General features: G+C 33.7%; 1 protein-coding gene across 1 annotated transcript; it reads right to left on the bottom strand.

Annotated features, from left to right (window-relative positions):
* Positions 1–1,803: 1,803 nt before the first annotated feature.
* On the bottom strand, positions 1,804–22,284 carry LOC132198774 (uncharacterized). Its single transcript, XM_059622987.1, has 3 exons — positions 22,123–22,284; positions 16,698–16,855; positions 1,804–2,558 (listed from the first exon to the last, which is right to left on the bottom strand). Exons 2-3 carry the CDS (start codon positions 16,848–16,850, stop codon positions 2,403–2,405), a joined length of 309 nt encoding a protein of 102 aa, XP_059478970.1. The 5' UTR covers positions 16,851–16,855; positions 22,123–22,284; the 3' UTR covers positions 1,804–2,402.
* Between the last annotated feature and the right edge of the window lie 393 nt (positions 22,285–22,677).

Raw genomic sequence — 22,677 nt, forward strand, 5'->3', positions numbered from 1 at the left:
ATTCTTGTATAATCGTCGCGCCCGTCCGATATCGTTCTTGTCTAATAGGAAGTGCGCTTACCAAACAGCCAGAAAGATATAAATTTCATGTTTATCTCTCTTGAGCGAAGAAGAAATTATTAAATGAAAAACGTGAAATATGGAATCTTTTCGCTCTTTTGCATTCAAGCAACGTTCGAGTAAAATTGCAGAGAATAAAAAAAGGAGCAAGAAGTGCATTTATGCTTCGCCGTTCATCGCATTTTCCATCTCAAGACGAAATTGGATTCGCTCTCTGGGACGACCGAGTCCGGCTGACAAACTACAGGAGCCGTGTGTGTGCGTTGTGAGCGAAATTTGCATTTGCAAAATTGCACACTCGACACTGTCGCCTGGTTTTTGCCTCGAGCTGGATTTTTTTTTCTTTTTAAGTTCCATGCAAAAGACCAACTTTATTTATTTTGATTTTTTTTTTTTTTTTTTTTTAAAGAATATTTGTAGTGGCGAAACGAGATGACGCTAATTGCAAGAAAGGAAACTGCCTAATTTGGTTTTGAAACGTCATGCCCGCGCGCCCTTTGTGCAACGCGTATTAAAAGGCAGCGCAATCTGCAACAATTAATCTCGCTCGCTAGCGCATAATTCTTGATACATTTCAATTAAATATGCTCGCAGTCTGTTTTAAATGAGTAATTTATGTAAGTGCCTGGAAACAATCTGTCCATCTTCCAGTGCATTCTTCTGTTGCTTTTTGGAGCAGAGATTTTATGAGGAAAATTTTCTGTCTGCACTTTAACTTTCTTCTTGAGAATATATTTCTGGACTAGAGCAATGAAATGAGGACGCCACATAAAATCTGCAAACATTTTACTGTTGAATTTTTTATTTGATTATCATCATAAATATCATGTTAAAGAAAGAAGATGAATTCGCATTTACGACAGATTTCAAAATGCAGTGTAGTAGGATCAATAATATATACTGCTGAATTTTTACAACACATAATGTATGGAACAGAAAACTGCGTGATTTAACATGACGGGAATGCATTCTTAAATTTTTAATTTAGATCTCAGATTATTAACGATCTATGATTTTTATATGCACATTATGAAGTTGATGAATTTACAATTTTGATATAACAAAACTTGAATATTTTATGTTCATATCTGTCATAACAATTTTAAAACCACCCAATATTTATAAAATAAATTAGACCAATTGTATAATGTAATTAAAAATATGCATTTAAATTATGTTTCCTTCAATAATGTTATTTATGTCCAAAGAATTATAAAAATATAAAAAAAAACACAAAAATTAAATAAATTTTATTGAAAATATAAAATATTTTTAGATTAAAAAATTTTAATTAGTAGTTTAATTATTTTTTTAATAATAACAACCAGTTTTAAATATTTACTTAAATCTTTTTGAGTCTATTGTTTTCCAAACAATTTAGCCTCTCAACAAGAAAAGAAAGACCTCTCACATTTTTTTTTTTTGACATGCGCAGACTACGAAAATTCCTCTTCTGAAAGCGGCGCCTGTGCTGTTCTGTTGGATAAGCGCGTGGTCTTTTAAAATCCATTAAGAAAATGTGCTGATCTCGGGCGAGCGTCAATCGCTGCATTTCTTTCGCAGCCTTTTCACACTTATGCTTAATTACCGAACATTACTGGACACAATTTCACTTTTACTGCTTTTTTACTTCTCGCCGAGGGAAATTTTTCATCCTTAAATCGCTGCTGCACGCCGCGTTGCGCAACTCGCTGCTTTCTTCAAAAATCGAGTGTGGTGCGTGGAAATAAAAATGCCAAACTCTGAAGGTGCTATATACAGCAGAAAATGAGTTTATTTATCGGACAGAAGCGGAAGAAACACTCACATCAGTTGGATTTTCTATATATTTGGAGAGCGATGCGGCACCACTACCAGAAAAAAGACAAGTGCTGGAAATTATCAGAAAAAGACACAGCACTTTTTTTCATTCTGAAAAATATCAGGGGCGCAGCAACTTTGAACCTCCGCGGCTTTTGATTCCAGCCATTGACTTGGACGCGAATCTTCGCCGTTGTAATTCTGTTTTCTTTCGACTGATATGAGAGGAGCGATCGGTTCAGAGTTGCCTCCGTCGAAATATAGACATTTAATATTCTTTGCACATGGAATGTTTATTAGGTGGACAGAAAAATTTTCTGTTTGTTTAATGAGAGATAAGAGTTGAAGGAGAAGTCGTAAATTTTAATCACGTCCGATAATCAAGTTCAAACTTTTTTTCAGCAATAAAATAAAAATACTTTTTGTTAATTGTTTTTGGAATTAAAATTTTCGCACGTTGGCGAAAATGACTCACTTGAAGGTTGGAAAAGTTTGAACTTGAATCGATCGGAGTTCAGTTTGAAATTTAACAGTGGCGCGTTTTAATGAGGCATCAAGAGTCGTTCCTTGGAGTTCTGGTCGTCAAAGTGTTTGTCTACGAGACCCTCCGCGGCTCCGACCTCCCGTTTAAAGAAGTAGCGCTTGTCGTAAGCGTTGGGCGCCGGGTTCACGCCTCGCTCCATGTCACCCTCCAGCAGCTAAAATCAGAAAATAAACAGTTTTTATCAATAAAATAACTTTCTTTTTGTTTGAATTCAAGAAAAGAAAAAAAAAGAAGTAAAAATACTGGTAGAGCTTGTTTGAAGAAGTTGACACTCGAGGAGATGATCATGGAAATGAAGATTCGGGCTTTTCCTCGTTGCAAAAAACTGTTTTTCATTAAAAAACAAACGGCTCATTTGTTTTTGAATAAAAAACAATTTTTTGCAACGAGGAAAAGCCCGAATCTTCATTTCCACTGGTAGAGCTATTAATATTTTGAATTAAAACAGCATTTGCAACGAGGAAAAAGCCCGATATCTTCATTTCTAAGTAAAAATACGTCTGTAATAATTAATTTTTTGTTTCGTGTCCCTTTAGCTTAGCTGATTCCATACCTTCTCCTGTATCTCACATTTATTTTTTGATAATAATATGGAAGCGGTTGATAATTTTAAATCTGTTAGAGCTATTGGGGCTCTTCGAGCAACCTTCACATTATCCAATTTGCTATATGGACAAGTTGTTATAAATTTTAGTTACCAAGCAAATAGGATTTTTTATTATTAAATATTATTATAATATTATAAAACCTCCAGAGACATCCAATTAGTGCAGTGAATCTTAAAGAAATAATGAAATAAAATTACATTTTTAATTATCAATACTTTTTGAAACAACTAGAAAGAGTTTAATTCATGGGTAATTTGTTATTTACTTGTGAATATTATGTTATTACCAAAAATTAAAATACGTTTACCCCTTAAAGTGAATTCAAATTTTATTAAAAAAAATATGTAGAAATTATTACATTATTTTAAATAAATAAAAATTTAAAAAAACTTGTAAACAATTCAATTTGCAAATCATCTTAAATTAAATTAATTTTACATTATTAATTATTATTAAATTATTAATTCTATTAGTTTTTATATTTTTCCTATATTAATTATTTAATTTATTAACCGTGTTTAATAGTGTTTTAAATATTTATAATCACAGCCCATGACTATTCCTATCTATGTGTATGTTTGAAAAATTCAACTTGTCATATCGTTTTTTCCCGTGGTATTATGAAATTAAATTGTAGCTAAAAGCTATAAAATAATTGAGGAAAAAATTGTCTGAGAAAACTGCATATGAAAATATTAGTTTGATAAAAGTGAAATAAATAAATGTTCTATCAAAGATAAAATCCAATTAAACTCACAATGCTAATTATCAAATTAATAGAATTAATAAGATAGAACTACACTATGACTTTCAATAGAGAGAATCTACATATAAAAAATACTCAGCATGTCTTTAAATAATGCCCATTATTATCGCAAATGACACATTACTGTATTGTACTTAATTTTAGTATTTATTCAGACCGAAAATAAAATTTGATATTCCTGAAGTCTGTTTTTTTTTTTGTATTTTTATTTAGAATAGCATATTTTGGTTCTGCTTCTTTTCACTGCAGATTAAATATAATGGCGCACATAATAGAGCGATTCAGACTTCAGACGCGATAATAGTTGAAAAGTGAAAGGCCGACTCGCTGCGGTTTCGGGTCGAAACGGCCCAACGAGCGGAGAGTGCATTTAAGGATGTGCGTCCGCTATGTTTATTTTGCGTTTGCTTATCGGAATATATGGCCTTGAGGGCACACATCGATTAAATAATGTAACGCGTGAAGGAGGGAAATACCCACGCTAAATTAAGTGCGGAAGCGGCGCGAAATTTACACTGCGAGGAATCTATAAAATGAGATGCGATCGTGATTTGACACTTTCCCTAGCCGCGGTGCTCGTGATGATGATCTGGTGCACGACGCCGTCGATATTTGTTTTCCTAAGCATTTAGACTGTAAAATAAACTTGTAGAGTGACGTGAGGTGAGGGCCATAAAACCGGCGTTGGGGGAGATTTGAAGAATTATTATACAACAAAGATTAATAACAACTTTAAAACTCCATAAATATCGAGTCGTAAATGAATAAAGTTGTCAGAGAAATTTTTACTCTCTAAATTAAATAATGATCTGCTATAACATTCGTAAACCATGTTTTCTTTTTTACAAATTTGAGCTTTTTCCAAAATTTTAGCTTCTATTCTTTGTCTAGTACCACTTTAGTAGAAAGTGAATCTCTTTGTGTTTGCTCCTTATTTCCATAAACAAGCAGGGCGCCTTTTAAAGCATCAGAAAAGAATTCCGTGAGTCACTGTTCGTCACGTCGTCGCTTTTCTCGTTTACGACCCAGAGCTATTTGCGTACAGAAGGAAGGTGCACCACGAACACACGCTTGGTTGCTTCCTAGCTAATTTTCATGCACAATTAATCAGCTTAAGAGGAGGCAATTATGGCCTGAACAACAACAACAACGGGGATGCGAGACGCTGAAAATCGGCTTTCAACAAGTTGAATCATCTTGTTACTGCATAAAAATGCGTGAAACGTGAATACATAATCTAGAAATTTCATGTAAATTCTTATCCAAGTAAAAAGTATAAATAAGAAAGAGTTGTTAAAAGCAACTTCAAAGAAAGAAGAAAATTTAAAAATCATTTTTTTAGTAAAATTAAATTTTCAAAAGAATTTTAACGTGGATTCAGAAACTGAGCGAGAAAACCAATGCTCGGAAAAACGAATTAAAATGTCCAAATTTCAACTTTTAATTGAAAATTTTAATTATTTTTAAAACAGATTAAAATTTCCGTTTTAAAATAATTAACATTTCCACTTAAAACTCAAAAATTAAGACAACCGGCAACACCCTGAACACGACTAGGATCATGATTTCGCTTATAAAAATTAAATTAATTAGAGAGAAAATTTACTTAAAATAAATTCTAACTTGGTTGCGGAATATTTTATATTTAAAAATTTTACTAATGATCTACATTTTAGTCGCTCATTATCCATATTTTATTTTATGGATTTCGACTTCTATTATTATCATTATCTATTTTATTGTTTATTTTTTACCTTGAACATTAGGAACTGCAGAAATGTTGAGCAAACATTAAAGTTTCTAGTTTTCATTCAGATTTTTTGAGCATAAAACCAACACACAAAATGTAAGCATAAGTATGTAATCAAAACTAATTTTTATTACATCCTGCTCGTTTGACATCAATTAAACTTGCGGAAGAAAAAGCGTTTTGTTGCATCAGGCATATAATGAAGGGTTCATCTCACTCAAGCATGTATGTTCTTATTTTCACCGCTCTCGAGATGCGTTTCGGTCATACACACACACAATTAATTTGCATATTTATGCAAACGACCATTATTCAACGAGGCAGAGTCGGAAGCGCTGTTTCTGCTGTGTTACATTTTTTTTTTACTCTTCCATCCCGACAATAATGCCAGATGCTCGGAATGGGTCAAAACCTGAGCAGCAGGTGTTGCAAAACTTGTTCGGGGAGCGAGAGAATTCCCCACGCGAAATTCATTGTAAAATTTATAATGCGCTTCCTCTGAATAAAGAAATTGCATGTGTTTGTCTTTGCGGATGGGCTCGGCGTGCGACCTTAGCTTATAAATAATAATAATAATAATTCTCTCACATTAGCTAATTCGTGGCAACAACGCTGTGTGTGGCTTTTTTAAATTCCCATACGATAAAAAGGTGAAGATAATTGCAATCCGGCGGAGGGACTGACTAAGGAAGTATAAGAACCTTTAATTAATGAGATTAGAACTAATTAATTTCCCTAGTCGCCTTTTCACTCTCAAATGGACCATTTTCGGCTGTATTTCTTTAAACAAAAGTGGATTTGAATACATCGGAAAGTGGGTTTGCCCAAACAAGGAGAGATCACTTTACTTTTTTTCAGATACAGTCGCGCTTCCTCATTCTGATGCGCACGAGACTAAGAGTTAATTGAGATCGCTCTCGTTTTCTTGCAGCAATGAGTCGCTTTCAAAATCAAAAACTGTCTCACAACCCAAACATGTACGAGATGTTATGCGTTAAAAAGGTTATCTGTCGCTTTCTTATTGTTACAAAATAATTATTTCTCTTAAGCATTTAATGACACTTTATCATGCGCAATTTAATTCACGAAAAGTTAAATAACATTAAACTTAATTTTTTTTAAATAGTTTTAACTATGCTTGTAGTAAAATATTATAAATAAAAGGCATCTTAATTCTTAAAAAGTATATCATTTATTTAAGAATTAAATATATTAGAACTTCAGTCAATCTAAATAAAATTATTACTCATATTTCATATATATAAAATTGAGTTATCACCATCTGCTTTGAGTTGGAATTCGACAATTGACTTAGAATTAAAATTGACTAAAAAAGGAACTTCTCTCTCTAGTAAAATATTTCTTTAGCATTTTTTTAAATTTTCTTATTAAACGTCAGTTGAAAAATCAGATGTTTGACAAAAAACCTTTTGCCAATGGATTTTTAAAGAATTAAATAAAATTAAATGCTTTAATAACTGTACAATTTCCTTTCCACACGTTCCAACATGCAGTTTATTTCTGATGTCCGAAGTTCGTAAAAACTTTTATGGCGCGCGCGGCGCTAAGTCAATTATTTACATCCCTCACGTAAGTTTTGCGACGCAAAAAGTGAGCTACGCAGCTCGGCATAATAATTTAGTTGCCGCTTTATGCACACCAGAGCTCTCGCTGAAAATTGCAATTCCTATAAAATTTCGCATAAAACCGATAAAGCGGCCGCCGCTTTTATATACGCAAGAGACCGTCAAAGGCGCAGATTATGCGCGCGCCCGAACACAAATGGGCCCTGCTTTGCTCGTTCCAAAAACACAACACGGTGAAAATCATGTTTGCAACTCCAGGTAATAAAGCTTGTTTCGAGCCGCAAAACATTGTCCGACGCCGCAGGTTAAATTCAAATTAGACCCAGCAAATTTTTAGTTCCAAATATGTGCAGGTTTTGTTTAAAATTTTCCCGTGAAAAACAGGTAGAATTGCGTAGGCGCAAAAGGAACATTCATGACGTGGTTGTAAACAGGCTCGTCTCGCGTATATAAAGAAAAGTGCACGCGATGCTCTGCTCCGTTGGGTGAAAGTGCACGAGAGAGACGCGCATCCTTCCGTTAATTTGTATTCATTAATGCACTCTCGACACCGGTGACGGGTAAGCAAAAAAACAAACCAATGTAATTACGCCGTTGCGATGCGCCCCACAGTCATTACTCGTTTCTTTCTTCCTTGAGGCAACAATTTCCAGCGCATCATTATCGGTAATGGGCTTTGTTTTGCATCGCGTCAATCAAGCCTACTGAATATGACAGTTGTTTTTAAATTTAGTAATATTCTTTAGAGAATTAAAAAATATTGATATAAAACAAAAGTTTTATTTATTATTTATTTTTTAATATTAATAATTTTCTTTAATTTTTTTATTATTTTCATTTTATATATTATGGTTTATATTTTAAAAATGTGATGTGATAAATTAGTTAATAAAAATTACATCACAGCAAATAAATTTTATATTATTTAATAAATAAATTCAATGCTTCAGAAGGTATTTCTATAACTGATAATTTAACTAAAATTAATAGTGTATGGTTGTCTCGCGTAAAATTAATTTGAATTTTGAAATTAAGCGGGTTAATACAAAAATCAAAATGCCCACATAATTGAAACTAAAAACTGCAATGACTAAGGAGGTGAAGCTTCTAATAAATTCACTGCATTCCTAAAATAAAATTTAATAAAATTTTAATTCATTGAACAGGTTTTCACAAAACCTAATATTTTATAAATATCTCATCATAATTCTTCATTTGCAAAAATAAATAGCTTTAATTTGGCCATTTATCATAAGGGCAAACTGCTGCTCTTTCAGCGATCGAAAGTAATGAGAAAAACGCCTGCCGTGACCCAGCACGCCTCTGGAAACAATACCGGGAAGCTGACGTTGCTCATCAGCAATCGGAGCAATTCGATCAGCAAACAAAGGCGAAAAGCTGTGTAGATAATTATCTTTGGCAAGTCTGCGAGGACGAATTATTATTATCGAATCCGATCATTTGCTTCGTTATTTCCTCCCGTTCGAGACACGAAGCGATATTGTTTCCGAGATGTAATTGCTGGGCCGTGTCTCTTGTAAATAAATATAATTGAGAATGCAGAGACGGACACGCATAAATAAAAGCAGAAATTAATACCCACCCAGCTACTGCTGAAGTCCATAAATCAATTGCGAAAGTTGGGAAGGTAAAATCTTCTCTCTCCGTATGCAAAAGAGATTTGAATTTGCCAACTGGTAAATTGATTTTTAATTGCGCATTAAGCTCGTCGACAATTACACGTTTGGCCAATCAAATTTTATCCGTTGATTGGCGGTGATCATTAGCATGGTAAATGACCATGAAATTTTAAGGTTTTGCGAAAATGGAATTTTTAAACAGTTTTTGCCCAAAATTTGAATTGGAATTTGCGTCACCGTATAATTTCCAGCCAGTTTGAATTCATTCAAGCGGAATTTATGTCGTAACTAAAAACACAATCCCACGCCTCGAATGTTATCCAAACGCACACTTTACCGGCCAAATTGCGCTATAACTCAAGACAAATTAATTAAATCAGGTGACGCAACGTTAAAAACGCAAACATTCCGCCTCGCTTAAGCGAATTTATACGAACTAATTAAACGTTATTTAATATACTTTCGTTTTCATTTCACATGTCAGGACTTGAGACCTTTCGCCGAGACTCGGACGAATTTATTTGACGATTTTAATGAGAGTTTGGAGGAGAAATTCGATACGCATCGGTGCCTTTTGACACTTGACCCAAAATGTGCCTCAATCCTTTGCTAATCCTTCCCTTAAACATTGATTTTTTAACTGGCGTTCGGCCAAAAGTGCGTTGAAACAACAACAATGATTTTAGTGCCTGTTTTACGACCACAGTCTGTGTGCACGACTGTCTCACTGCAGGATAAACCTAAATCGAAAGTTCTCTCAGACGCAACTTAAAATATATTCTGCTCGAAAAAATCGCTGCGTTTAAAATAATTGAACATTTTTTCACGCTCTCGGTACTGGCATTTGCGCGAAAATCACTTTCAGGTCTTCTTGGGCAATCAAAGCGAGAGAGTGAGTGAAAAAGCACTCAAAGCGTCTCGTTCAGGGCAATATCGGTGTCATGTGCTTGAGTGAGATAAAAACATGAAGAACAGGTCACTTATGTGCGGCCCATGGCACATCAAAAGACAAAAATTTGTGTCATCATATAACTTTTAAGGTAAATTGGTTTACTTGGTTACAACACATTATTAATTTAAAAAGAAAAATCTGTGTTTTATCCTCTTAAATTCATTCAATCTTTTGATTTGGATTAATTAATTCAATTAAAATTTGAAAAAATATATTACATTGTTCTCATTTTTCTGTTAAATTATAACAAGTCTTTGAATTCTAGTAGAAATTTATGTCTTTCGTCAAAACCTTAAATTATTACTAAAAATACAAAAGCTTTAAAACAAAAGATGCAGCACTTTTTTTATTTGTTAGTAGCAAAGAGGTTTAGTTGCGATAGCAAAGCCCCGAGTTTTATTGTTCGTCACTGAAGGTGGCGATAGCTTTTCTCTCACTTGTGATTTACAAGCACCGCCCGTGGCGTGTGAAGAGTTCCGAGTCAATATATCTTTGTTCTGTACTCGCTGAAGAAGAAAAAAACACTTGGTCGGATATTGATTTCATTCGCTTTTGTGAACTTCAAGTTTTAAACATGAAACGTGAGATGCAGCTGCATATTTTTTCTTGATATTATTAACAAATTGCTATCATGAAATGGAAAAAATGCGATCCATAATGAGAATATTAATTAATTGATTGATTATCTTTTGAAAGAAGTTTATACAAATGTTAGTAACAAGCACTATAAGCAGTCCTATTTTCTTGTGATATTACATGCTTTAAAAATATACAGAACCGAAACTACTTTTAACTAGAAAAATTTAAAAAAAATTAAAATAAAATATTTGATTATAACTCAAATTTATTGCACTTATAACTACAATAACATTTTTATTAATATAAATGTTTTTAATTATTTTATTAAATTTTGATTTGTTTTACATTTTTAAAAATTATCATTTTAACTCTTTTGATCATCTTTTATTAAGAAAATGTTTTGTTGATTCCACTAAAATATTTAAATATAACCGACAATGTCCATTTATGTTAATTATTATTCTATTCTATATGAACAATAAATGTTCTCCGTTGAGATTCATTCCCAAGTGTTGGCATTTTATTGAATTATGTAGGCTGTGGCTCTGAAATTGTTAAATGATTGAATTAAAGATTTTCGGCGAGACTTATTTCAAAGATATTAAAAAATAATAATTTTATTAAAATATTAAAAAAAAAAATTAATAATAAATAATTTTGTATCGTTGATTTTGTAACATAATTACATATCAAAAATAAAAAAGGGACATTGATTTTCAAAATTGAGGAATTTAAATATAAAGATACTCAGCGTGTCATGAAATAATGACCATTATAATCGCAAATGACAAGCGTTTGAATCAGCCGTTGATCGTAAATTAACAGTTAATAATAACGATTCATGTAACGATTATTCCACGCAACCTTTCATAAACCACCTGTCAACTTTTATCCAACACTGGTCAGGTGATGCAAATTGAATTTATATTAAACTGCGAGAATTATTGTACGGGCAAAGGAATGTACCATGCATCACACGCGTAATGAGACTTTCTACACGTAAGAGGAGCGGGCAAAAAAATGCCGCTGCTGACCATCGTGTCATTAAGAGCTGACCTCGCACGGACGGGATGAAAAAAGCGTCGGACAGAGAGATAGTGAAAGCGAGTTATGAGACTCTCGGCAGAAATTAGATTTCGCGGGTCTCTCGCCGGAGGATTTTATTATATCCACGTAATGAAACAAACGATGCGAGTGTTGATCGTAAAAAGCAGAGGAGAAGCTGCAGGAATGCGCGCGCGAAAAGAAGGAGTTGCAATTAGAGTAAGAGGCTTTCCGCGGAATTAAAATCATCTCGGCGAAAATGAGTCTCTTTGTTTTTCTACCACTTTGGTCCAGAGAGTGAATTATATATAAAATGTAAAAAAAAAATAAACTGATATACAAAGAAAGAAAGAGTTTTCGCGTGCAGCACGTCGGCCAGGGGCTGCTCGTCGCCGAAAATCTCTGCACGAGATGCGCCGCGTGACGTCAAACGAGATCCAGAGGCGATATCTCACGATTAGGCGCTTAATGTCTCTCGTTTGTTCGGCCAAGTGTGCGATTTGCGCAGCTAATTCAGCGATTTATTTGTCTGCGTTTTATCCGCATTATGGTGGATTTGTTAAATTACAATCCAATCTGGAGAAAAGGATTGAAATTCAATCCATTAGAAGAAAAGCAAATCGAAATTGGATTTAAAAATATCAATAAATTTAAAAATAGAGCTATTCTTATTTAAGAATGAGAGGATAAAAACTTTTTGTTGCAGGCGTAGCCGTTTCAATTTGATTATATACTATTGAGTAATAATTTTTATATAAAAAAAAAATTTAATTTTTTTGCGACCAATAATCAGAATAATTGAGCATGGAACTAATTTTAAAATTGCACTTTGCAGTGAAATTATTTATTGGATTGTGCGAATGACACGAAGAAATAGATTTAAAAAGTGTTAAAAATATAAAATAATTTACATTTTTTTTATTTTAACATTTATTTTTTAATATTTTTTAGCTAATAACAAATTTTAATATTTTTTTTAATTTATATATTTTAGTGTTTTTATTAAAAATTTATATTTAGTATTTCAGTAAGATTGAGTGTGATTATCTTTCATTTTTTCTAATGATTTATAAATTATTCAATTAAAACTTTAAAAATTTTGTATTAAATATACCTTAATTGTTATTGAAGTAATGAGATATAACATTCAAATTTAAAAATACATGAAATGTCTGTTTGCTCGCGTTAGTACGTTCCTTGGAGAAACTAATTAATATTAAAAGTTCGTAATGGATCCTAAATAAACCTAAATCACGAGTTTCAATAGTGCAAAATAGTTTTGCGAATCGTCCTTTGGGGAGAAAATTTCTCCTTCATTTTATTTGTGAATTAAATTCCAAACGCGCGCGCGTTCATGTGCGAGCCATCACGACGCATTCTTGGCTCTTGTAAAAATAATCACACGTCTCGGTATAAGGTAATGAGGTGTCCAGCCAGCGAGGGAAAGTGATAACAAAATGTACAAACACAACGTTTTTGTTTGCTCAAATATGACCGCATCTCTCGCCAACTATATTTTTAGCATTAGGACTTGCATGTGCACTTTTGAAATTCCTTTCAGCGTGATTCGTTGAATTGCGACGACTCGTGGGAAGAGATTTTTATTCATGAAATTAATTATTTGATGGAATTATATGCACGTGCGTCAATTCAAACGACAGCACCGAGTGAAATGCCAAAAACTTTCGTTTTATTTATTTTATTCTGGGAAATCGCACGCCTGCATTTTTTTTTTTTTTTACTCTCCACTTTTGAGATTAATGGCAATAATAATAATAAGAAAATATTTATTTTTATTATCTCTGCGATTTTTGTGACCATTGGCGCGTGAAAACGGTCAAACCGCGCATTCAACGCTTGCTGTGCGTGAACTTCTTCTTAAATCGATTTACTGCCGTGAAAACATTAATTAAAGTGAGACCGGTGATTAAATTTTCACCCAGCATGAAAGGTGTGTTATTAAAACGGCCACCAATGTCTCGTGGAAATTAAGTTTGCACACTTTGTAGCGTCACCTTCAAGCTAATTAATACTTTGCACGCAATATTACTTCAGTACATCAAATATGATCATTTCCTGAACTTAACTTCAGCTGTGAAATTTACTTTCATTAAAGTTTATTCATCCATATTATTTTAAATCAGAGGAGGGTAAAATGATAAGCTTTGACTATTCATCTGTTTTATTTAAAAAAAATTTGTTATTAATGGGAATAATAATGTCAATGCGTTTAAAATCTAAATGGAAAAACAAAACATAATATAAATGCAGCGGCATCTTAAAAATATGATCCTTCCAAACTTTATCTTACAGAGTTGTAAATTGTTAACCTTTTGAAATTGAAATTGAAAATGACAATTTATTATATTGTATTATATCTGGTATTATGTATACTGTGTGTTGTACACGAAAGTGTCTAATAAATTTCCGATGATGAAAATGACAATTTTCTTAATTTGTAGGTAATATATAAAATATAATTTACCCTATTCAAAATTTAATTAATTAACAGAACACTTTACAAAGAAGAAAAATTCAAAGTGTTAACAATTGATATAATTATGCACTAATAATTACAATTACTCATATCATAATATCTTTGTCATTGTACTTTTTGATGTAATTTGTCTCTCTTGTAATCAATGTAATTTATAATATTGAATGTATGGATGATGTATTTGGGCAGAGAATGCCCGATGGTGGCGATGGTACATTAATAAACACAATTTGCAACTAATATCATGAAAATATTACTGCCTCTCTAAACAGACACTGTCAACAGAACATCGGAAGAATAAACATATCTATATTTGCTTATTAGTACAAATATCGTCGTCAATTTAAACTTATTTTAATTTTGTCTTCTTTTAAATATATTTTATCTTTATAGAATGGGGAATATAAAATGCTTGAAAATAAAATTTATAAACTTTTAAATTAAATTAAAATAATAATAAAATAAATGCTTTATATTAGAAATATCGACAATTCACTCAACAAACTAATGCTATTTATTATAATAGTCTAAAATTTTGTAAATTCAATTTTTTTGTCGTTTATTAGAAAGCTCACCATCATTTTGCACAATTGCAATCAACTTTGATCTGCAAACAGTTTTGAAAGGGGTCCGAAATTTCATTCGCGAGACACAAAGAAAAGCAATCTCGCCAGATCAAAGCGCACACAACACACGATGCACCAACGAAGGTTGAATGGGTCCGGCGAGAGAACCGCTAATTCCGAGCAATCAAAGCTCGAATCTCTTTTCCTGCATCGCCATCCGCGCGCGGCGATTTGATTTGCGTACAAAAGCGTCTGCGGTGATGGAAAGTCGCTCTCATCGCGTGTGTGTGAATAAGTAACGAGCGGCGCACACTCGGCGCGACTTATTTGGCGCTAATCCCGGCCAAGAGGTCATTTCGCGTTTAATTTGTTGACCAGTCGGGCGCGAATTAAAAGTCGCTTTCTAACGCCTCTCTCTGCAGCAGTCATTTTAATGAGCTCTCGATGATGGCACCCGATAATACTCGCGTCCGTCTAAATCATGCGCGCGGGCACGACGCCAACTCTCGCCCTCGGGCCGCCGGGTAAAAAAAAAACGAGATTCGTTTTTTCCCTCTTTCTCGGCTACCTTTTCTCTCTCCTCGTAATTAACTTAGCAAAGAAAGAAGAGAATCATCTGCCGCTTTTTAATGCGGAAGTCGAACGAGATGGTGTCCAAAATTAGATCTAGGAACTACGAGGATCAAGTTTCAAAAGTTAAGTCATTCGTTACTTTTTTTGACTGCGCGAGAGGAAGATGAAATTTTGATACAATTGTTTTCAGCGTTTGATGAAAATAAAAATTTTAATCCAAAACTATTTCCCTAGCATTTTTTTTAAGAACAGTTCCGTCTGAATGGCAGGCAAATGTGACTCTATAGCTAAAAATAATTGAATTGTTTTGACCACATCGGTGACCGGATTTAGCCTTTTGACAAATTGCTGAGGATTTGCAGTGTCCTTGACTTAAATAATACCACTGCTTTCTTTTCAGACGAAAAAAGTCTAAAAAATAACCGTTCAGGATTTGGGATTCCCAGACGATTGTGAAGCAGACGACAGTGCAAAAAATTGGCATGTTCAACGAAAAGAATTTTTATTGTGTTTATAATTCGCTTATCATGCATAAGTATTTTTTTAAATTTCTCTGTAAAATGAAAGAAATTTTATTAAATTGTCCACTTAAGAAATTATTGGATGTAATTTTTTTCCCTGAATTTTCCAATTAATTTAGAGACTTTGATGGTATGAAATTTCTCGTTCGGCTTGCATCAGTTGAAATTATGTGACGATGTCGTCAACTTGCACAGATGATGTATGGCTTTGTCTATTGAATCACCGCTAGCTTTCACGATTGCAATTTTCGGCTTTTGACTTCTAATACAAATTATAGCTTCCGTTCAGTTGCGTGGGAATCGCGTTGAGACGATCATTATGTATTAGGACTGGAAGCGTAAGCAACAATTTTACTGTGTTCACATAAGTGATCGATCATAATAAAAAAACATTTCAAAACATAATCAATATTTTAAAGTGAAAATAATTTCTAATCTTCAAAATAATCAAAATAATTATAATTTATTCTGAAGTAAAACTGAGCAAATGTATACAAATTTGAAATTGGAATTTAAAAAATTAAATAATTAATGGCAATTTTCAACGAATTTTTAGTAGAAATTATAATATTTCTTTTGATAGAATTGACATCATGAATGCTAGTGAATGGATATTATTTTTACAATTTATTACCAGCCGAAAGTGATATTTTCTTGCATTTCTGCGGTCTCGTGACCCTGACTTTGCCGCCTGAGAGAAAGGTTGCACTTGATTTACTCATCAATTGCTCGCGTCCTGAGAAAGAGCGATCGACATATAATAAAGTTCATACCTTGCAATCCATCAAAGCGTCCGGGAAAATGAAACCGAACGCCGTAGAAAATAATTTATGTGCTGCGGCATGTGCGAATAAACCGCTTTCTATGTGCATCTTTCTTTCTCTCTCTCAATTTATTTCGTACTTTCGCAGGCGTAAAAAGGCCACTTTTCGGTTCCGAGTCGTAAGGTCACGTGCAGGCGATCAAGTATCCAATAAATTTGGCCAGCCAATTTGAACGTATTATCCCGAGAAAGTGCTGATCCCGCGGCTCTTCAGTTTTTCAAAGGGAACCGGAAAGCCGTCGGCAAAGGAAACATCCCGAAACTTTTCGAATTATGCGCCCCTAAACTCGGCAGAACGATATCCGGAGAGAAATTTACAACTTGATAACCTCGATAAAAAGTTGCAGTTTCCGAAGTGTGAATATAGAGCAGGAATCGATCGACTTACGTCTTTGAGGAGCTCCCTGAGTCTGTCGAGACGGTCGTCCTGGCCCCTGGTTGGAAGGTAGCGAGCCTCCGAAGGGCTCAGCAAAACGGCGATCACCGCCAACAGGGCGCAGGCCACCAGCATGTTACGAAGGGACGAGCACGAACCAGCCATTTAGTCTGGAAAAAATTGGTTAAATTAGACTAAAATAAATACGATAATTGAGAAAATGTGATAAATTAACTTCTAAAATAATAAAATAAAATAAAATTTTTTGAAGAGATGATCATGGAAATGAAGAATTGGGGCTTTTCCTCGTAGTAAAAATTGTTTTTATTAAAAAAAAATGGCTCTTTTGTTTTAATAAAAAAAATTACAACAAGGAAAACCCTGACTTCTTCATTACAAAATAAGTGCTTGTCTCAAAATAAAAAATAAATGATGCCAGGAAAACTGAACAAGGATAATTACGATAAAACTTTGTTTTTGTTCCCTGCAACTTATGAGCATTAATAATTTTTTTAAATTTAAAATTTCTCAGGCATAAAAAATAATTGAATTCATGTTAAATTATTTTAATTTTTTATAAACTTTTAAAAAAGTATAGAAAATTGGAACTAATTTTATAATTTAAATTCATAATACTCCAGGTTATACTAACTAAAATAAAACTATTTTATACGTAATAATTTGTGTGTATCAAAATAATTAAGACATATATTAATTTGAAATAATTAAAACAAGCCATGAAAAGTTCCTAAAGTTCAGCCGCACTAAAAGCATTTAATTAACAAATTTAATCCTCCGTCTTAGCAAAAAAATATTGCTGCTCCCGAGAGTAAAATTATATGTTAATTTTAATATTCAACAAGGAAGCACTTGTGAAAGAATTCCTAATTGTGTTTGTTATTAAATGAAAGCGGTCATTGTTTTACATGTCTATTGGATGAATTATGTAGCCAAAGAAAAATATGAATCAGGCGCCGTGTGAAAGACCGGCACGCTTGGAATATTAATGGCCTAATTTATAAGTTATAACGTTGGGAATTACTATTTTATTCAAACTCGGTTTTCATCCGTTCTTCAAACCTTAACCTCCGTGCTCGTTTGAAACAAATGTGAATTTGCATTTTATTGCAACGACGCACACTTTCTCGGCATGACGAATAATATATAATTCCTTAACTTCAATTACTCTCACACGAAAGAACTTTATTAATTTACTGGGCAGCAAAAGGAACTGTCTGTGGGAGAAAAATTAGCATTTATCTTCTGCATGCGTGTGCGTGGAAGGAAAAGTTCCGTCGCTGGGGAATTTAAAGAAAAAAAAATTGAAACTTAATAGTGGGGGTTTCAGTAAAAATTATAAATTATAAGCAACTATTTTTTATCCAAATATTAGGATTTATAATTTTAATAGCGACTTTTGGCTGAATAAGAAGAAAAAAAATTGGGTCAAAAGTAATTTAAAAATTGGTCAGCTAATAAGAAAATCTCTCAATAAATATGCTGTACTTAAATATAATTTGATAATTTTTATTAATTTTACTCATTTATTTCAAATTGGAATAATTGGCAATCAAAAATTGATGTAAAATGGTAGTTTTTTTATCATTAACTCAGCATTATATAATGGATCGGGAAGCGATGTAATAACTTTAAAACTTCTGAATAAAAGTTCAATAGATCAAGGATTGAAAAAGTTGCTTAAGATGGCCCGAAATTCATAAAAATGTCTTTTAAATAATTATAATGCTAAAAATTTAATTCTTAAACTTAAAAAATTGTCTATGATAAAGTTACATATATTCTTAACTGGCCGCAAGGAAATCAATTGTTTTTTTTCCTTTTTGATAATAATAAAAGTCGAAGCAAATTTTCGCCTCGGATTATTGGCAAGGTGACAACAAAAGTTGGCGAGCCGCCGCCTTTGATGCTACAAAAACCACTGAGAAATGATACGGGCGGCCGGGGTGCAAGAAAGACATCGCACGGGGCAGTTTGCAAGGAAGTTGCGTCAGCGGCCCGAGTGGGAAGAATCGCTCTTCCGGGCCGCGTCATCGTGCACGTCTACGGCCGCAATTTCGCAGGCTCATTTGGTCCTTGTGACCGGCGCTTCCGAGACACGGCCCGGCGAGCCCATTGTTTGCATGCCGGCAGTTCCGCTGTGTGCATGAAAAATGCGACTTCGCGCCGCCCAGGGATGCTGCAACCAGCCGACAACTGCTTTCCAACCCAGACCCGAAACAAGAGGCAATTAATTTGATTTATTCAACTGTTCCCGCGCACGCAAACAAGAGCTTGCGACATCCGAAAAAAGCACCGGTTGCATCTTGAAATGGGAACATAAGTGTAATTTCAATAATGGAAATAAATAATTAATATTAATTAAAATTGTCTTCTTTTTAAATTATCAGTGAAAAAATGTAAATTATGAAGCTATAAATTCGAATTATAATATTAAGTCTAAAATTTCCCTTCTTTGAAACGCATATAGTTCTTGACGAACAAGTAAATTGACATCTAGTAATGAAATGAGTGAACTATTTATAATTTGTTATTATCAACTTTTTTTAGATTAAATTACGCATTAAGAATTAAGTGAAAACTATAAAATTACAACAAAAAATCAAACACAAATATTATAAATATTAATATTAATCAAAATAAATAAAAATACAAAATAATTCCTAATGTTATTTAAATTTAAAAAATTAGTTGTATAATTTTATTCAGTAAAGTTTTTTTGTTATTTAGGTAAAATATATATCTATAATATCAATTCAATCGTTCAATTTTTCTTTTCTCATTTTAAATTGAAAGGTTTAATGCAATATTTCCCGCAAAATCTTAACAAATCTAAAGAAACAAACAATTATATTATTTAAATTTGATATAAGAATTTAATTGCACTTTTGTATTTGAAATTTCAACGACCTTTTTACCGCAATTAAATAGCCTTCGCAGTTAACGTTATTTATTTCAATTAAAATGGTTTTCTTTCAACGTGTTCCTCTAAAATGTGACAACAAAGATTACAAGACAACCTCGTTTGGTGCCAAAAGTTCGACGCGCCCGTGATTTTGGCGTGCGACACGCATTCACTCCTCGCCAAATCGGGTGCGGTGAACCATCTCTGGTGAAAGGGTTGCGAACCTCAAGGACGCTTCTTGCGCGAAAAGTTAATTGGAAACAACGTCCCATCCATTAATTTGAACACGGCCAAACCCGAAAAGTGCATGAATCTTAGTTACGAGAGTTGAATTTAACGAGAACGAATTGCACCGGAGATGAAAATTTCCAGCCCCTGCGCGTGAATTATTGTCCAACGAATTAAATATTAATATATCTCGGCGCCGGCGGGTTTTATGCACGCCGCGCGACGCGGCTGCACTGCAAGTTGCCTATTCGACGGGCGCTCGCTCAACCCGACCGTTATTGTATCTTGTTATAAAAGTGCAAACAATCAGGGCGTTATCGTGGAATAAAACTAGTCCTGCGGGAAAACAATTATTTTCCTCGTTTTTCCCGACCGCCGAGATTACACTTTGAAATTTATTTTACGCGGACGCCGGCCAAGTTTCTAGTCGTCTGGCAATTTTGTTGCTCCTTTTGCGTTTTGGCTCGTTGAGAGCTGCTTAAATTTGTTCTCTCGTTATAATTTAATTTATCTTCCTGGTCGCCGCGAACGCGTGGGCTTTGGAGCATCAATCATTTTCTTATATAAACGTTTTAAATAAGTTTTGAAAGAAGTTGGAATTCCTAAAACTAACATTTCTGTTGAATTATAAATCGTTGCTAAACTAATTTTGCCAGTTTTGGCGCACTAGAGCGAAGGTCACATCTCTTGCCCAAATATGCTATTTGGCAAGTAGAAGCAAACAGAATTAGCAAGAAGTGACGCTGGCCGAGAAGTTTTTCGCACTTTGCTATTCTATGAGCCGAGGCGTAAAATGAAACTGCCCACTTGCGATGCCACATGCATCAATTGGCATGTAATTAAATTTATATGACGCTCCTTGCGTAAAATTGCATTATCCACTTGGAAGGCACAGATTAGTGTCATGAATCATGAAAGAATGAGAACGCCATTTATTTGCAGAGCTAAAATGCGATAACGAGTTTTCCCTATAAAAAAGTATTTCAAAATATTTTATTATCAATATCATTGTCTATATTTTTCTAATTTAATTGCTAGATGTGCGCTGAGCTTTCTGGATTTGAAATAGATTTAACTTGAAATTGTTTGAAATTTCTTTCGACTCTACCTTGATAAAAATTTCAGAAATTTGGCAATGTGGATTTCACAATGTATGTTAAATTAAAATTATATAAAAAAAAACTGTCCCATACAAATTTTATTTATTGTATATTAGAAAAAAATTAGTTTTATATAAAAGAGGTTGTTTCTAATTGTAAGCTGATTTGCATATTTTTTTTTTTTAATAAGTTTTCAAAGTAAATTTTTTGAAGCTTTAAGAAAGTTTCCAATTAGTTCAAGTTTTTTTTTATTGTTGGTTCATCAACAACCGCGTGTTAATTCCAGCACAGAAAATCTCTTTTATTGGAAGTTTTACGGAACAGAATTTAGACAATTTTAATGTAATAATATATGATCTAAAGCTAAGATTGTCGTTTTTACAAAGGCGGATAGTAAATATTTGTTTAAGGTCCCAGTGGAAATCTTTAAGGATGCCATCGGGAGTGACCCCTGTAAATAAAGCGGCAAAACAAACAAAAAATAACTTTTTTTTCTGCTTTTTATACTTTAATTAAAAAATTTCACTACAAAATAACTCTGTGTAAAAGTGAAAAGTAAACAAAAATTCCTCCTATTATTGAAAAATTTAAGAATATCTCTAATTCTAGTTGTTAAGTGCATTCCAGTTTATGTTTTAAATCTTGAGAAGAATTTTAAACGTGGATACAGAAACTGAGCGAGAAAACCGATGCTCGGAAAACGAATTAAAATGTATAAGTTTCAACTTTTAATTGTGAATTTTAATCTGTTTTAAAAATAATTAAAATTTCCAATTAAAAGTTGAAATTTGGACATTTTAATTCGTTTTCCAAAAATTGGTTTTCTCGCTCAGTTTCTGAATCCACGTTTAAAATTCTTTTGAAGATCTCAAATTCAATTCATTCTTGATTGGATAATTTTATAATTTTGAACTGAAAAGATCTCTCAGCGATGGAAAACTTCATAAACAATCTCTATTTTAATAATCTGTATAAAATTATTTTCAAACACTTGTTTGCACAAAGAAAAACTTTTTGAAGAATCTTAAAGAAAATATTTTGTTTGATAAATTGTACTGAGTATTTGTCATGACCAACTTTAAATACATTTTATCCCAATTTCCAGTAAAAAATTAGAAATATCGAAAAGGAAGGAATTTAAAATTAATTCTATATCTTTTTTAAATATATTTGATGCTGGGCCTACCTTAATGTGAAGTGCTTTTGGGTCTTTTCGAGTGCGACGACGAGCTCGAGAGGCTGCAGAGAAGCGAGTGAGCGGTGGTTGATGTGTGTTGCGGGTTGCCTGCCTGCGGAGCAGCGGCGCGTCCTTTGTCAGGGGTAAGCGCAGAATCGACGCCCTCGCCGCCTCGTCGACCCTTTATATCGTTTTGGAAAAACGGGGGGCCGAGCGCTGTCGCCCGGGCAGGGGTGCAGCGTGGGTGGCGGGGCGGAGCAGCAGACACACGGGACAGAACTTCGCGCCGACGACGTCACGGGCCATTCACAAAGTCGGTCGGACGCCGATCGGACGCGAAGGGGACACGCATGCGCCCCCTCGCGAGCCGCCCCCAGAGTTTAGGGGTGCTTCCTAAAGAGGAATGGCGCCACGAAAGGGGTGTATGAATGGAAATACGGACGCCAAGACGATCCATTCACTGCGCAAAGATCGTCTTATTATATCTATCTCTGCAGCGTTGACCTTTTTAAGATGGTCACAGGGTTGAAAAATTATCAAACTCTGTTAAAAATCATGAAAATT

The sequence above is a fragment of the Neocloeon triangulifer genome, unplaced genomic scaffold (assembly GCF_031216515.1).
Source record: "Neocloeon triangulifer isolate White Clay Creek 2 clone unplaced genomic scaffold, ASM3121651v1 ptg000013l, whole genome shotgun sequence".
In the NCBI taxonomy this organism is placed as follows: domain Eukaryota; kingdom Metazoa; phylum Arthropoda; class Insecta; order Ephemeroptera; family Baetidae; genus Neocloeon; species Neocloeon triangulifer.

What these genes read in the sequence shown, in the direction of transcription:
- LOC132198774 (XM_059622987.1), bottom strand. Translation starts at nt 16,850, where the DNA reads ATGGCTGGTTCGTGCTCGTCCCTTCGTAACATGCTGGTGGCCTGCGCC. An exon ending in TCAGGGAGCTCCTCAAAGAC is followed by an intron (nt 2,559 to 16,697) that starts GTAAGTCGATCG and finishes TTCTGATTTTAG; the next exon opens with CTGCTGGAGGGTGACATGGA.